This window comes from Rhinolophus hipposideros (assembly GCF_964194185.1).
Source record: "Rhinolophus hipposideros genome assembly, chromosome: 16".
Taxonomy (NCBI): Eukaryota; Metazoa; Chordata; class Mammalia; order Chiroptera; family Rhinolophidae; genus Rhinolophus; species Rhinolophus hipposideros.
In genome coordinates, this window is record NC_138062.1 from 58,097,848 (window position 1) to 58,113,634 (window position 15,787).

At 50.1% G+C, this 15,787-nt stretch overlaps 1 protein-coding gene across 1 annotated transcript; it reads left to right on the plus strand.

Moving 5' to 3' along the window:
- Positions 1–504: 504 nt before the first annotated feature.
- Positions 505–13,743, plus strand: MYDGF (myeloid derived growth factor). The gene is made up of 6 exons (XM_081076246.1): positions 505–693; positions 1,820–1,870; positions 8,581–8,642; positions 10,302–10,383; positions 11,743–11,815; positions 13,156–13,743. Exons 1-6 carry the CDS (start codon positions 517–519, stop codon positions 13,233–13,235), a joined length of 525 nt encoding a protein of 174 aa, XP_080932372.1. The 5' UTR covers positions 505–516; the 3' UTR covers positions 13,236–13,743.
- The last annotated feature ends 2,044 nt before the right edge of the window (positions 13,744–15,787 follow it).

Consider the following 15,787-nt stretch of genomic DNA (forward strand, 5'->3'; position numbering starts at 1 on the left):
GTGGGCGGTTCCATGATGTCGCGGTATCATTTTTGGTGACATTAACTTTGATCATTGAGCTAGGATGGTGTCTCCATTGTAAAATTAGTCTTTTTCGCTTTGTAATTAATAAGTGTCTTCGGGAAAATACTTTGAAACTATGTAAATATCCTGTTTCTCATCATACTTTTTCCACCACCGATTTTTAGCATCCATCCACGGATCTTGGCTGCAACAATTATGAGGTGTTTGCCCAATGGTCATCTTCCATTTCGCGCATACCGTCTATATTTATAATTTGAATTTTAGTGGTGACCTTTATTTCCCTCATTCCTTGCACATTCACTAATTGGAACAGCTGAAGGGTCAGTAACAGAGCTAAACCCCACCTCCACGTTGGAGTCCCGAGCTGCGGGGACGGGGGCGGGGCGACAGGTCACGTGACCACGGCGACGCCGACGTGGCCTCCAGCGGACGCTTCACGTGTCTCTCGCTGCGCCCCGCCCACCGCCCCTGCTCGGCAGACCTGATCCCAAGATGGCGGCGCCCAGCGGAAGGAGGCACGGCAGCGGCGCCGCGAGCTTATGGCCCGTTCTGCTCCTGGCAGCCGTGGCACTGCGGCCGGCGGAGGCAGTGTCCGAGCCCACGACGGTCGCGTTTGACGTGCGGCCGGGCGGCGTCGTGCACTCCTTTACCCAGAGCGTGGGCCCGGGGGTAGGTGCCACTGCTGAGCCGGAGGCTTGAGCGAAGTGCCGGCGGGGACGGGGCCTGGAGAGGGGGTGCGAACTTGGGGGCTGGAGATTTTGAGGGGGCTAGGTCACTAGCCTCAGTCCCTGTCTCTCACATGCCCAGCGTGCCCACGCAGCCCTATTCCCCAGACCCAGGTGAGTCCCCGACCAGTGGAGGGCAGGGCGGACACAGGTGGAGAGTGGGCCGTTGGAGCCTGAAGGGGTAGGTGCCTTCAGGCCCCGTAGAAGCTCAGTCCCGCTGCAGGTCCGACTAGGGAGAAATGGACAGACGTTGCTCTTCCATTGCACAAGGTCCCCCATCTTTTTCATTGAAGTGTGAGGCCAGGTTCTCTTTACCTGAGGCAGCGGGCCTGGGTCTAGTCCTGCCTTGTCTCCAGCTTGTTAGAGAAGTCGCTGCCTCTCCCGTCCTCTTTTGTGTCAAACAACCATATCTATAGTACCTATTTGTTGCTACTTCCTTACAGCTCGGAATTGCGCTGAGTGCTTTATATGTTAGACCCATTTTGCAGATTAGTAAACAGAGGCTTAGAAAGGTTTGCACCTGTCCAAGGCCCACAGCAGCCCAGATACTTTTTCCACCACCGATTTTTAGCATTCATCCACGGATCTTGGCTGCAACAATTATGAGGTGTTTGCCCAATGGTCATCTTCCATTTCGCTCATACCGTCTATATTTATAATTTGAATTTTAGTGGTGACCTTTATTTCCCTCATTCCTCATACCGTCTATATTTATACCCAGCTGTCTTTGCTTCCAGAGTGGGCCTCCAGGTGTCCCATAGTCTGGGCTCCTACAGGGAGGGGTAGATGCTAGAGGGTGTGTGACCTCCCCCTTCCTGTTCTTCATCCCCTAGAAGCCACTTGGGTTGTTTGTCCAGACCTAGGAGCTCACTAAGTAGGGAGGCAGGCAGGGGAATTCCAGGTCTGCAGACACTGGGAAACCTGCAGGGCTGGTTCTACCTCCTTCCCCTTAGCGCAGATGCTCACAAGTCTTCTTGATTCTGGACCTCAGAAGGGAGCCCTGAGACCCTGCGCCTTAAGCACGAAAGATTACTTCCTACCAAGCCTTTTTTTTTCCTTCCATTTTCTAGGACAAATATACTTGTGTGTTCACTTATGCTTCTCAAGGCGGGACCAATGAGGTGAGTTGTACAAAATTCCATGTACTTCAGTGTGACAATGTCTGTTGTCTTACTGAGATACTCTCCAGGGACGGTGGGGTTGGGTCATGCATGTGTTAACTTACACTCATTGAACTATTCTTGCTTAACCAATAAAAGTGAGAGTGCTCAAGTTAAATAGTGACCGTAGATTCCACTCATCATTCCACAGAGTGAACAAATGTCTGGACAGAAGGAGGGACGTGAGATGTGACTGCCATTCCTGTGAGCCTCTATTAAGAGTTTCGTATTTGTTTTCTGTGCTGCCTAACAAATCTCCACAAACTTAGCAATTTAAACCAACACCCATTTATTATCTTAGTTCTGGAGTCCTGGTGGTTGAGGTGGATGCTTCATAAGCTATTATAAAATCAAGGTGTCAGCCAGGTTGGGCTCTCAGCTTCCAGGCACAATCAGTTTGTTGGCAGAATTCAGTTCTTTGCAGTGTAGGACTGAGGTCCCCATATCCTTGCTGAAGTTTTTCTCTAGCTGGTGGCAGAAGAGGAAGTAAGAAATTCCAAGCACAAGAATGGCATATGTAGCAAGGAGTGCAAGTAGTCTCTAGAGAATGAAAGTGGCCTCTGCTGGCAGCAAGGAAACGGGACTTCAGTCCTTCTACCACAAAGAACTGATTTGGCCACCACCCACTTGAGTTGGAAGGAGACCCCAAGCTCCAGTAGGAACACCTCGATTTTGCTTGTGAGACATCAAAGGACCCAGTCCCACCACGCCAGACTTTTTTTTTCTTCCATCCACCCCATCCTCCTTCCCCTTTGGTAATTATCAGCTTGTTCTACATTTATTAGTCTATCTGTTTTGTATATTCTTTTGTTTTTTAAGATTCCACCTATAAGTGAAATCATGCAGTATTCGTCTTTCTCTGTCTGACTTATTTCACTTAGCATAATATACTCCATCCATATTGTTGTAAATGGCAAGATTTCATTCTTTTTTAGCGCTAAGTAATATTCCATTGTATACATACATGTACCACATCTTCTTTATCCATTCATTTATGGATGGACACCTACGTAGCTTCTTGACTAGTAGTGCTTCAGTGAACGTAAGGGTACACATATCGTTTTGAATTAGTGTTTTTGTTTTCTTTGGATAAATACCCAGAATGACAATTGCTAAATTGTATGATGGCTCTGTTTTTAATTATTTGAGGCCCCTCCATAGTGGCTATACCAGTTTACAATTCTACCAACAGTGCATGAGGGTTCCCTTTTCTCCACATCCTCACCAGCACTTGTTATTTGTTGATTAATTGACGATAGCCATTCTGACAGGAGTGAGGTGAGACCTCATTGTGGTTTTGATTTGCATTTCCCTGATGATTAGTGATGTGGAGCATCTTTTCATATGTCTGTGGGCCATCTGTATTTCCTCTTTGGAGAAATGTCTGTTCAGGTCCTCTGCTCATTTTTGGGTCGGATTGCTTGTCTCTTTTTTTGTTTGTTTGTTTTAGGAGTTCTTTATATATTTTGGATATTAACCCCTTATCAAATGTATCATTGGCAAATGTGTTCTATTCAGTAGATTGTCTTTTGGCTTATGGTTTCCTTCACTGTGCAAAACTTTAGATTGTCTTTTGGTTTATGGTTTCCTTCACTGTGCAAAACTTTAGTTTGATGCAGTCCCATTTATTTTTTCTTTTGTTTCCCTTGCCAGAGGAGACATATCCAAAAAGATACTGCTAAGAGCAATGTCAGGGAGTTTACTGCCAGTGTTTTCTTCTAGGAGTTTTCTGGTTTCAGGTCTAACACTTAAGTGTTTCATTTATTTTGTGGTTATTTTTTTATATGTGTAAGAAAGTGGTTCAATTTCTTTTTTTTTTTGCATGCATGCATGCATCTGTCCAGTTTTCCCAACACCACTTATTGAGGAAACTGTCTGTACCCATTGTACATCCTTCCCTCCTTTGTCACAGATTAGTTGGCCATATAAGCGAGGATTTATTTCTGGGCTCTCTATTCTGTTTTATTGATCTCTACCGTGTTTCCCCGAAAATGAGACCTAGCTGGACCATCAGCTCTAATGTGTCCTTTGGAGCAAAAATGTGGAGTATTAAAGTTCCCTACTATTTACTGAATTACTGTTAGTTTTTGCCTTTACGTCCATTAATATTTGGTTTATACATTTCAGTGCTCCTATGTTGGATACATAGACATTTACAATTTTTATATCCTGTTCTTGGATTGACCCCTTTAAAATTATGTAATGTTCTTCTTTGTCTCTTTTTACAGCTTTTGTTTTGAAGTCTATTTTGTTTGATATAAGTATTGCTACTCCAGATTTCTTTTTGTTTCTATTTTCATAGAATATCATTTTCCATCCCTTTACTTTCAGTCTGTGTGTGTCTTTTGATCTAAAGTGAGTCTTGTCTTGTAAGCAGCATGTAGATGGGTCTTGTTTTTATCCATTCTTTCATCCTATGTTTTATTGTGTTTTTTTTTAAAGATTTTATTGGGGAAGGGGAACAGGACTTTATTGGGGAACAGTGTGTACTTCCAGGCCTTTTTTCCAAGTCAAGTTGTTGTCCTTTCAATCTTAGTTGTGGAGGGCGCAGTTCAGCTCCAGGTCTAGTTGCCGTTGCTAGTTGCAGGGGACACAGCCCACCATCCCTTGCGGGAGTCGATCCAGCAACCTTGTGGTTGAGAGGACACGCTCCAACCAACTGAGCCATCTGGGAGGCAGCTCAGCTCAAGGTGCCGTGTTCAATCTTAGTTGCAGGGGGCCGAGCCCACCATCCCTTGCCGGAGTCGAGGAGTTGAACTGGCAGCCTTGTGGTTGAGAGGATGCACTCCAACCAACTGAGCCATCCAGGAGGCAGCTCAGCTCAAGGTGCTGTGTTCAATCTCAGTTGCAGCGGGCAGAGCCCACCATCCCTTGCGGGACTCGAGGAATTGAACTGGCAGCCTGTGGTTGAGAGCCCACTGGGCCATGTGGGAATCAAACCGGCAGCCTTCGGAGTTAGGAGCATGGAGCTCTAACCGCCTGAGCCACCGGGCCAGCCCCATGCTATGTTTTTTGATTGGAGGATTTAGTTCATTTATATTTAAAGTAATTATTGAGAGATATGTGCTTATTGCCATTTTGTTAATTGTTTTTATTGTTCTCTGTTCCTTTTTTCTTTTCTTGATCTCTTTCTTTTTAACTTCCTGGTTTTCTTTAGTGTTTTCATTGGGTTCCTTTTTCTTTATTTCTTTGTGTGTATTTTTTTGTATGGTTTTAGTTTACAGTTACTATGGGGTTCATGTATATCTATTTATATCTATAGCAGTTTATATTAAGCTGATAACCATTTAAGTTCAATCTCATTCTAAAAGCACTACATTTTTACTCCCTCCTCTACTCTTTATGTTTTTGATGTCATGTTTTATATTTCTTTGTTTCGCGTGTCTCATGACTGTTTACTATAGTTATAGTAAATTATGCTTCTATTGTCTTTTAACCTTCATGTTAGCTTTTTAAGTGGTTGATTCACTGTGATTATTGTATATTTGCCTTTACCAGTGAGTTTTTTTTCTTTCTTATATTTTCCTATTTCTGGTCATGGTCTTTTCTGCATAAAGAAGACCCTTTAACGTTTCTTGTAAGGCCGGTTTAATGGTGGTGAGCTCCTTTAGTTTTTGCTCTCTGGGAAACTCTTTACCTCTCCTTCAGTTCTGAATGATAAAGTTGCCAGACACAGTATTCTTGGTTGTATCTGTATTCCTTTCTTTCAGCACTTAAATATTTCCTGCCTCTCCTTTCTGGACTATAAAATTGCTTCTGAGAAATAAGCTCATAGACGGTTTCCCCTGTATGTGACTTCTTGTTTCCTTCTTGTTGCCTTCAATATTGTCTCTTTATCCTTCACGTTTGCCATTTTAATTATAATATGTCTCACTGTGGGTCTCTTTGAGTTCATCTTGTTTGGAACTCTGTACTTTCTGGACCTGGATGTCTATTTTCTTCCCCAGATTAGGAAAGTTTTCAGCCTTTATTTCTTCAAATACTTTTTTTGCTTCTTTCTCTCTTTCCTCCTTCTGTAATCCCTGCAAATAATGCAAATGTTGGGGGGCTTTATGTTATCCCAGAGATCTCTTATACTATCCTCATTTTCTTTAATTCTTTTTTCATTTTGCTGTTCTGATTGTGTGATTTCTAGTATTATGTCTTCCATGTCACTAATCTGTTTTTGTGTATTAAGTAATTTGTTGTGGATTCCTTCTAATGTGTTCTTCATTTCAGTTACTATATTTTCATCTCTGATTGGTTCTTTATTATTAATTTTCTATCTGTTTGTTGAAGTGCTCTCTGAGTTCCTCTTTTCTACTCTCAAGTTTGTTGTGTATCCTTAATGACTATTTCTTTGAATTCTTTTTTTTTAAATTATTATTATTGGGGAATATTGGGGAACAGTGTGTTTTTCCAGGATGTCAAGTCATTGTTTTTCTAATCTAGTTGTGGAGGGCACAGCTCACTGGCCCAGGTGGGAATCCAACCGGCAACCTTGTTGTTAAGAGCTCACTTTCCAACCAACTGAGCCATCCGGCTGCCCCTTCTTTGAATTCTTTAGCAGGAAAATTACATATCTCCGTTTCATTAGGGTTTTTCTTCTTGTTCCTTCATTTGAGGCATATTCTGTCTTCCCATTTTGTTTGACTCTCTGGGTTTTTTTGTTCCTGTGAGTTGGATGGAATAGCTCTCTCTCCCAGTCTTGAAAGAGTGGAGTCTCTGTAGTCTGTGTCGAGTAGGTTTGGCAGGCTGGTTGTCGTTGGGGTGAGTGTGTGCAGTGCCTGGTGTGTCGCCTGGCTTGGAGGAGTGGATTCTCCTTGGGCAGCCTGGTGTGGCCAGGGCTGCTCGGTGCATACTTGGCGTGCCCTGTTGCTCTAATTGTCTGAGAGCAGGGTATGAGCGGAGCTGCTCTGTGTGCTTGCGTTTCAACGCCCTACTAGCTCTGCTCTTTCTCCTCGTGGGGCAGCCTTGTGTGTGCAGCCTTGTGTGTGCATACAGCTGCACATTGTTAGTTCTGCACCTTCTCCAGGCAGGGCAGACCCACACACCCAGCAGCGCCCCACCCGCTCCACTCAATCCTGCATGAGGGTACCTCAACGTTTTGCTAGCTCTGCACTTTCTTTGGGCAGGGCAGCCCAATGTGAGCACACAGTAGCACTTCATTATCTCCGCACTTTCTCTAGACAGGGTAGCCCTGCAGGCGGGGACCGCAGTGTTTTGCTCGCTCCACACTTCCCAAGCCGGGGAGTGCACCCAGCCCAGTGGGTGCATGAAGCAGCACCCTGCTATACCCGCTGGGTCATTCTCCAGGTGGAGGGCCCCTTGTATACACGCTTTGGTGCCTTCGTGTTCCTGCTGGCTCTAGCTCCAGGCGGGGTGGCTGGAGGCGCTGCAGTGCCCTGCAAGTGGGCCAGAGAACCTGGACGGAGCTCCTGCCTGCATCCACATGCAGGGGAAACATAAACAGTGGCGCTCACGGGCTCCTCCAGGCCTGGGTTTCTCAGCTCACAGAGAGCTCTCTTGGTTTCCAACCTTCTCTGAGCTGTTCCTCTCCTGATTATGCAAAAGCTGTTCAGTTGGCTCACAGTTGGCTCTGAGGAGGGAGTGCTCTAAATATAGGTGTACATTCGAGGTGTTCTTGGGAGGCGCGAGCTTCCATCTCGGACCGACTTCTGAATTATACATTTAGAAAGGGTGAATTGTACAGTATGTAAACTAGTAATTGGTTCCCACATTTGTGCTCCAGGCAAAAGGCATCTAAGTGACTATTATAATTAATGAAAAATTGCCCTTGTTCCCATTAATGAAAAAGCTGTGTCATTAAGCCATGAGTACCGGTATACGGAGTCCATCATTACTCCTGGGAGAGGCCATAGACTCATTTTACTACTGGCAAACCATGAAAGTGTCTTAGGCAACCCAAAGGCAACAGTAGGTTTTCCATTTCCATGTGGCCAGGTTTTTGGAGGCCATGGGTATTAGAATATACTGGTAGTGGTGTGTTTGGGAACCAGGCTAACATTTTCATTTATAAAATTTTAATTTTTAAAACGCTAGCACATTCACATCATCCAAAAAGAAAAACACATAAAACGTTGACAGTGCCTTTTACTTGTCCAGTCCCCACCCACATCCTACAGGTAACCACGATGATTGAAATCTTGTCTTTTCCAAGGACTTTATGCTTACCCAAGCAGGCATGAGTATATTGTCTTCCCTTCTTTTTTTTTCATTTTTATTTTTCTTAATAGACTGTGTTTTAGAGTAGTCTTCGGTTCACAGCAAAACTGAGCAGCAGGCACAGAAGTTTCGTTACATCCCCCTGCCAGCTTCCCCCGTGGTCAGCACCTCCCACCAGAGTGGGACATTTGTTATAATCGATGAAATGACATTGACACATCGTTGTCACCTCAAGTTCATGGTAGACGTTACAGTTCACTCTCGATGTTGTGCATTCCGTGGGTTTGGTCAAATGTGTAACGTGTCATGACGTGTGGTCACAATTGTAGTGTTACACAGAGTAGTTTCACTGCCCCTGGACAGAGTGGGGGCACCTAGGGGCCAGGCTGTAGCCGGGAGGCCCAGGAAAGGTTCCCTCTGCAGAACTGGAAGTAACCCTGAGCTCTCCGTGCAAGCACGGCCTGCTGCGTGGCCCGGACTGAGCCGTGTCTTTCTCCTCTCCCCAGAAGTGGCAGATGAGTCTGGGGACCAGTGAAGACCATCAGCACTTCACGTGCACCGTTTGGAGGTGAGCTGAGGGTGCCAGCAGTGGGGTCTCCTGGGAAGAGGTGCCCTGGCTCAGGCTGCTGGGGGCGAGTGCACTGCTGCTCCAGGCAGCGGGGAAAGTGGGGCAGACAGACTGACAGGGTCCTGCACCCCGGAGGGGTGCACAGAGGCAGTGCCACACCGTGGGGAGTTGGCAGGGGCGGGAGGGCTCTTTAGGGAAGCACACTGACCCTGAGGCCAGGCGGAGGTCGGGGGGCTGTTGGAGTACAGTGCAGGGCGAGGGGTCCGACTCCCCAAACGCTCCCCTTTCACTGTCACCTTCAGTCACATTCATGGTTCATGGGCTCAGTCTCCCCGCCAGGGGCTCATGCCTTGTGCACCCTTCTCGTAAGCCCACTGCTGGTGCCCTGTTTGATGAGGGAGTGGTGAGCGGGGAAAGGGTGAAGGACAGGGAGCGTGTGGCCCTGGGTGGGGAGGAGGCGGACGGGACTGCATGGAATCGTGTCCCTCGGCACCTCGGCCTGGAATGTGTCACCACAAGAAGAAGCGATTCCACAAGCATTTATTATGTACCTGACAGAAGTCCGAGCTATGGCTCTACCCTCGGGACAGGGGCGCACAGGGGACAGACCAACAAATGGGACACAATGAGAGTGGTGACATTAATTAAAGGACACGGCACATTTTAGGCATACCTGCAGGTGTCGTCCCCCTGCTCAGTGCTTTACAAACAGCCACTGTTTACTAAGTGCTGTTGGGGAGATTCTTGCCTGTTCTGTAAGATTGCCCCCGGGGCCCAGGATCCCAGCGTGCTCACCACGCTGTGCCCTGTCTGTGCCCTGCCCCTGGCCTCAGAGGGAAGTATCACAGAGGCAAGGAGCCGGGGGCGTCCTCATTCTGGGGGAGGCCCATTACGGGGCTGCATTCCTCCTCCTGCAGATCGCTGCCTCTCGAGGGGCATGTGAGCAGCAGCCCGCCAGTGGGCACAGAGCTAGGCCACACAGGCCCAAGGACTTGCTCGGCCCCAGACACCTGCTGACCAGGGGACTTCAGCCTGAATGGGCCTGGCCTCCAGATTTCAGACATGGACCGCCCCTCCGTCTGCACGGAGAATCTGGGGGGTTCCCTGGACACCACCATCGCCACCTCCTTCCTCCCTGACCTCGCTGCTGCCTTCTCTACCCCCACCCCCATAACTGTCCGCTTTCCAAACGTGGCCAGATGGAGCTCTTCACACTGCAGGCATCGTCCCCTTGCTGTCACAGCCCTCCCTTCTCGGCTTCTCTCTCTGCTCTGGCCACGCTGACGTCGGGTTTGCCCCATTTGCACCCTCTGAGGGACCTTTGCAGCCATCATTTCCTCTGCTTGGACAGCCCTCCCCCTCTCCTTCCTGGTTAATTCCTGTATTTCTCACCCTCCAAGATGTTGCTGCGGCCCCCATTGCAATACCTGGGATGTCGTTGGCACCTGATAAAAAGGATTCAGTGAACTAACATGAGGGTCCCAGTCCTACTGGGCAAACAGGCTTCCCAGTAAACAAGCCCGAAGAACATTCTGACAAAGAGGAAAGAGGGGCCCCGTATGTCCTTCCCAGAATCAGCAACCCTTGGATACAGTTTCCACCTTGATGAGCTGGGGACCCGCAGCCCAGGGCTGACCCCTTGCTGATCTTTCTCTGCAGGCCCCAGGGCAAGTCCTACCTGTATTTCACACAGTTCAAGGCGGAGGTGCGGGGTGCCGAGATCGAGTACGGCATGGCCTACGTGAGTATCGGCTGCGCACAGTGGGCGGCTGCTCTAGTCTCCCACCGTGGACAGTGCCTTTCAGCCTGTTGGGGAGACAGGCAAGACGAAGAGAGGGACACCGAGCCCTTAGAGGGAGACTTTGTAATGTAGAAGAACACGGGACACTGTGCAGACCCCCGGCCTGGAGGCGCAGGGGCAGAGGGAATGGTGGCACCCAGAGAGGGACCCTGCTGACCCTAGAGGCCGGGTGGGTAGCGGGGCGAGACATGGACACCCTGGCGTCCCTTTCCTACCACCTGCCAGTCTTCTGCTGGCGCCCTCTGCTGGAAAAGCCAACAGTTAGCTACAGGGCAGGGTGGCCAGGATGCTGAGCCCTGGGACAAGAATGGGGACAGCAAGGGTGGCAGTGGCTCTAGAGGGGCAGGCGCTGTGGCTCACTGGTGTGTATGTGGGGGCTCACGGCCTTTGGCTCCGGGGACCTGAGGCTCATGGCCTGGGCAGCGCCTTCTCACACGCTCCTCACCCCTGGGGCCCGCTCTAGAGGCCGGCCACACCACAGAGCCTGTCCTGCTTCTGGACTGGGGGCAGCAAGGTTGAAAAACACTTGTATCCGTCCAGGTTCAACCACGCAGCAGAATGAGGAGGCGATGGGCATCAGGAGACTTAGTGCCAGGAATTGGCTTCTGCCATGGGGCACCAGCCAAGCAGGTCTGGAGTCCGCGGGCCAGGCTAGCAGGAAGGGCTGGCACTTGGGCACGGCAGCCGCTGCTGTCCCTAGGTGTGATTTCGTCTTCCTCAGGGAAGCCTCAGCTGTGCCCTGAGGGCATTCCCCGTCATGGAGGAAAATGCCCGTGCAGTCAGCTCAGGACTGACTTCTGTCACACGTACAGAATGGATACCTTCACAGTATCACCTAGGGAGCAGTGGACGGCAGAACTGAGCTGTCGTCCTGGGCGTGGCTGCCCCAGGGTGACAAGTCAGACGCACTGTCACGCCATTGAACTAATTACTCCCCAGCGTCCCTTCTTACTTTAAAATTATTCATTTAGCTGATGTGAGAGACGTACAATTCTGATTTTAAAAAAGTACATTCAAGAGATTGTCGTACTTGTCTCATTGCCGTAAATTAACTAAAGAAAAAAAAATGAATTAAGTGCCTTCTTCCCAGGATTTGGAGTGAAGGCATGAAGTTTTAAGCAGGTTGACAGTCTCTTGAGTGGATTAAGCAGCCACTTCTTCTGGATCCCTCTTGTGTGTGCTCAGAAGTGTCACCTGGCTCTTTAGTAAAAGCACGAGGCTCTAGTCTGTGCCTCTCCGAAAAGCAATCCAAATCATGTTCTTTGCTGATTAGGAGAGTTTCCGCTTTTTCCCTTTCAGTCTAAAGCTGCGTTTGAGAGAGAGAGTGACGTTCCCCTGAAAAATGAGGAATTTGAAGTGACCAAAACAGCAGGTACGTAACAGTGGATTCAGGACATGGAACCCAGGTACTCAGGGAAGGTGGGTGAGAGGTGACAACAGAGCGTCATCAGGGCCGAGTGGTGAGGGGCTACTGCCCAGGGCACCTCCTGACTAGCCCAGCTGGCTGCCCAGGTGTCCACAAGCTGTTCTGTTAAGGACCCCATAGTAAATATTTTCAGTTTTGTGGGGCAGACGGCCTCTGTTGAAACTGCTTCACCTGCCCCTGTAGGACAAAGGCCACGCCACGAGTCAGTGAACAGGTATGGCCGCATTCTAAGAAAACTATGAATGTGGAAATGTGAATTTCATATCGCTTGCTCATATCACAATACCATTTTTCTTTAGATGTTTGTTAAAGCTATTTTAAAATGTGAAAAGCACATTTTCGCCCATGGGCGGCAGGGCTCTGTGCCAATCCCCGCTAAAGAGCGGAGAGCATGAGAACCTTCCTCATGCTCCGTGAAAGGTGGGAGGACAGTGACCGTCACACAGCCTGGCTGTCCTGGGCTCTGGGACCAGGAACAGAGCGTGGTGGAGGAGGCGGGGGTTACCTCTCGAGGTCCCAGGAGCCCCTGCTCTGAGCCTCGTTCAGCCACGACAGGCAGGTGCTACACAGAAGGGGCTGGGAGCCCTAGAGTTGGGGCTTGGCATGCCAGAGCAAGAGGGCACGAGCAAGTAGGCAGGAGAGTGGAACAGGAGCCAGCTGAGTCAGGGAGAAGCCCTGAGGGCCTTGGGTTCAGGGGAGATGAGATGAGGGAACCCAGGTGGCTGTGGAACGGAGGGGGCTGTGGAATGGATGGGTGGAGGCTACAGAGGGGTGGCCTGGATCCGGAAGGAGCCCTACCTGCAGGTCCTCTAAGGACCACTCAGAATCGAGGTCAAGGACAGAGGAGTTTGGGTTACGGGCACACTCTGAGCTCCAGGGCACACAGAAGGTGCACAGGGAATCGGTGTGGGTGGGGGTGAAGGGGGACAGAGCCCCTGACGCTGCTGTAAAAGCATTATATGGGCCTCGAACCAATTTGCCAGTGTGAGCAGGTGATGCAGCCCTGTCCCAACCCCCATCCAGTCTCAACATGGCAAAAATGACCCATTTTTCCTACCTTGAACTTTCTGCGGCCTCCCAGTTCCCTTAGGGCAGGCCCACCAATCTTTCTACCTTTCTTCTGTCCTTTACCTGTAAGACTTTCAGGGCAGTGATCCTTTCCATGTGCAGCCCTCTTTGGGGACTGCTCTCCTGCCCTGCCAGGCCCCACTGGGTCCCATCTTGACCCAGGACCCAGAGCGTTTGTGGAGTGGCAAATGTCCTGCCATGTGTTTCTTCTTTTCCAGTATCGCATAGGCCCGGGGCATTCAAGGCCGAGCTGTCCAAGCTGGTGATCGTCGCCAAAGCGTCTCACAGTGAGCTGTGACCGGCAGTTCCATGGAGGGCGGCTTTCCCTCTGAGGGGCTGAGCCCTGTGAGGGCCGGCACTCACAGGCTTTCTAGGGGGACTGTTGGTTTTCTGCTCGGGCTGGTACTGCCCTGCTCGGAGGGGTTTGCAGGGCGGCTGAGGCCTTGGGACAGAGTCTGGGGGGCCAGGAGGTTGAGGTTGTGCTGGACCATTTCCCCAGGCCCCCAGCACCCTGGTCCCACTCCCCTCTCGCTGTTCTGAACAGAGTGTGAGTCTGAACCCCGCAGCTCATCGTAACCAGGAAAGGCATCGGCATGAGGTGGGGGGGTACAGCTTTTCTGAAGCCATCATCTCCCGATGGGATCAGATCAGGCTCTGGCTGCTCTGGGGAACAGTGGTCCTGCTGTCTGACCCCACACTGACTGTTTTCTTACAATTTCCCCAGGGGACACTTTTCAGACTAACTGGGGGAAAAAATGAAATGTTCTTTTGTATTTAAATAAATAAGAGTTAAAAAGCAATTGTATAAACTGGGTGTCTGGCACTGTTGTCCACCTGGCTGGGTGTGAGGAGCCAGGGGCCATTGGACGGCAAGGGGTTGGCTGTTCCCACTTCCCTTCCCTGTTGGCAACCGGTGGGCTGTGTCCCCCAGGACACATGGAATCTCTGGACCCAAGTTTTCTGCAGGTGCAAAAGCAGCGGGTCCCGGGGAGGGCGGCTGTTAGCCTGCTCTGAGGACCCCTCTCTGAACATGCGAGACAGACCCCACCACCCCCAGCAGATCACACAGGCCGTCCTGGCACAGAGTGAGTGCTCCAGGGCAGACCTGTTCTCTGATCACACTGGTGGTTTTGCTGTTTTTTAAAGCCGGATTGCAGCACCGTGATTTTTAAAAAAAACACCTGTAGGAAAACATAAATAAATGAAACCCAAAAATGTCCCCACCACTCATAGGGGCCCTGGTCTCCCAGCAGTGGGGAGCCTGACCCTGGCTTGACCGTGAGTCTGATCTCTGACCCTGTCTTTGTGAGCAAACAAGGGGAAAAGAAACCGTGTGGCTCTTGGCTTCTGTCCACAGGCTGTGAAATGGGTCCTCGCTCTTCATATCAGTGGAGGCCTCTCTGTACCTTTCACTCACCTTGTGCCAACCTGAGGACTTGGGCACTGCTGGTCCCCACTTGCCAGAGCAACAGTGGGCCAAGGGCATTAGGATTCCTGCCCAAAGTTGCACACCTGTGGGAAGCGGAGCGAGGCTCCAATCTGTCCAGTTTCAGACTGGTACGCGAGTGTGAAGAGTAACAGTTCTCAGAACAAAACAATTGAAAAGGGACCTCGGGCCCTGGCAGTGACTTTCAAGCACACACATTCTGCGCCCTCGCGAGAGAAGTTCTGAAGGATCTCCGTGAACAAGGAGGGTCACTTGACCAAGAAAGGCCAGGCTTCAAGGTCACAAGGTGAGCGCAGCCACCTGCAGATTGCAACAGGGACCAAGAGACAATCACCCAGGGTGTCCTGCCAAACCAAGCAGTGGACACTGAGCCCTGAGATGTCGGCCTAGGGAAGGGGACTTTTCCATGCTCAGCCCAGAGTCACCACTTTAAATCCCTGGGTATCACCAAGGTGCAGAACAGGGGGTGTGATGCCCGTGACACAGAAGGGCCTCTGGACCCACACAAGTTCCCCTTGTCCCCATGTGACATGTGCGTGCGTCTTTATGGAGCTCTCAGGTTCTTTCAAGAACAAAGCCACCCTGGTCCCAGGACCTTCTGTCATGAGGAGGAGCTGAAGTAAACCCTACTTTGGGTGTGAAGCCACTCCGTTAGCCTCATCCCAGTGCCCAGTACAGCAGAAATCGACGCTGTCAGCAAGGGCCACAGGTGTGTGACATTCGCCTCCAGCCTTGATTTAAAAGGCGAAAACTGGCCAGACTTCCAGTCAGGATGGCGGGTAGGTAAATGCTGTCCTCACCTCCTCCCACGACCACATCAAAATTACCACTAAATTACATAACCACCTCCTTTGAGAACCATCTGAAGGCTAGCTGAATAGAAGTCCTATAACTAAGGATAGAAGGAAGAAGCTATATTGAGACCGGTAGGAGGGGCAGAGACGTGGAGCAGGCTGGTCCCACGCCCATGTGTGGTGGTGAAGAATCGGGAGGGATATCATGGCTGTGGAGGTCCCTCCTGAGGAATGAGGGGTCCCAGCCCCACACCAGGCTCCTGTGCCAGGAAGAGGAGTTCCCATCACATCTGGCTGTGAAAACCAGTAGGGATTGTGTCCAGGAGAGACCGAGGCACTGCTCTTACAGGGCCCATGCACAGAATCACTCGCTCACAAACTCACTGAGCCCCAGAGCAGGGGCAGCGGTTCAAAAAGCACCAGGGACATGCAAGGAGCAACTAAATTGACAAACTTCAGGGCAAGGGCTGGAGGGGCAGGGTATGGGACAACTCTCCAGGGACAGAAGTCCTGGCAGAAGCCATTGCTCCTTTGTTGAGCTCCCACACACCCACCCAGCTGGCAGGCCCAGGCAGGCACCAAATCTGAGCTCTCCTTTAACCTGACCAA

Coding starts and splice junctions, on each gene's coding strand:
- MYDGF (XM_081076246.1), top strand. CDS start 517: ATGGCGGCGCCCAGCGGAAGGAGGCACGGCAGCGGCGCCGCGAGCTTA. Junction 694..1,819: donor CCCAGAGCGTGGGCCCGGGG/GTAGGTGCCACT, acceptor TCCATTTTCTAG/GACAAATATACTTGTGTGTT. Junction 10,384..11,742: donor TCGAGTACGGCATGGCCTAC/GTGAGTATCGGC, acceptor TTTCCCTTTCAG/TCTAAAGCTGCGTTTGAGAG.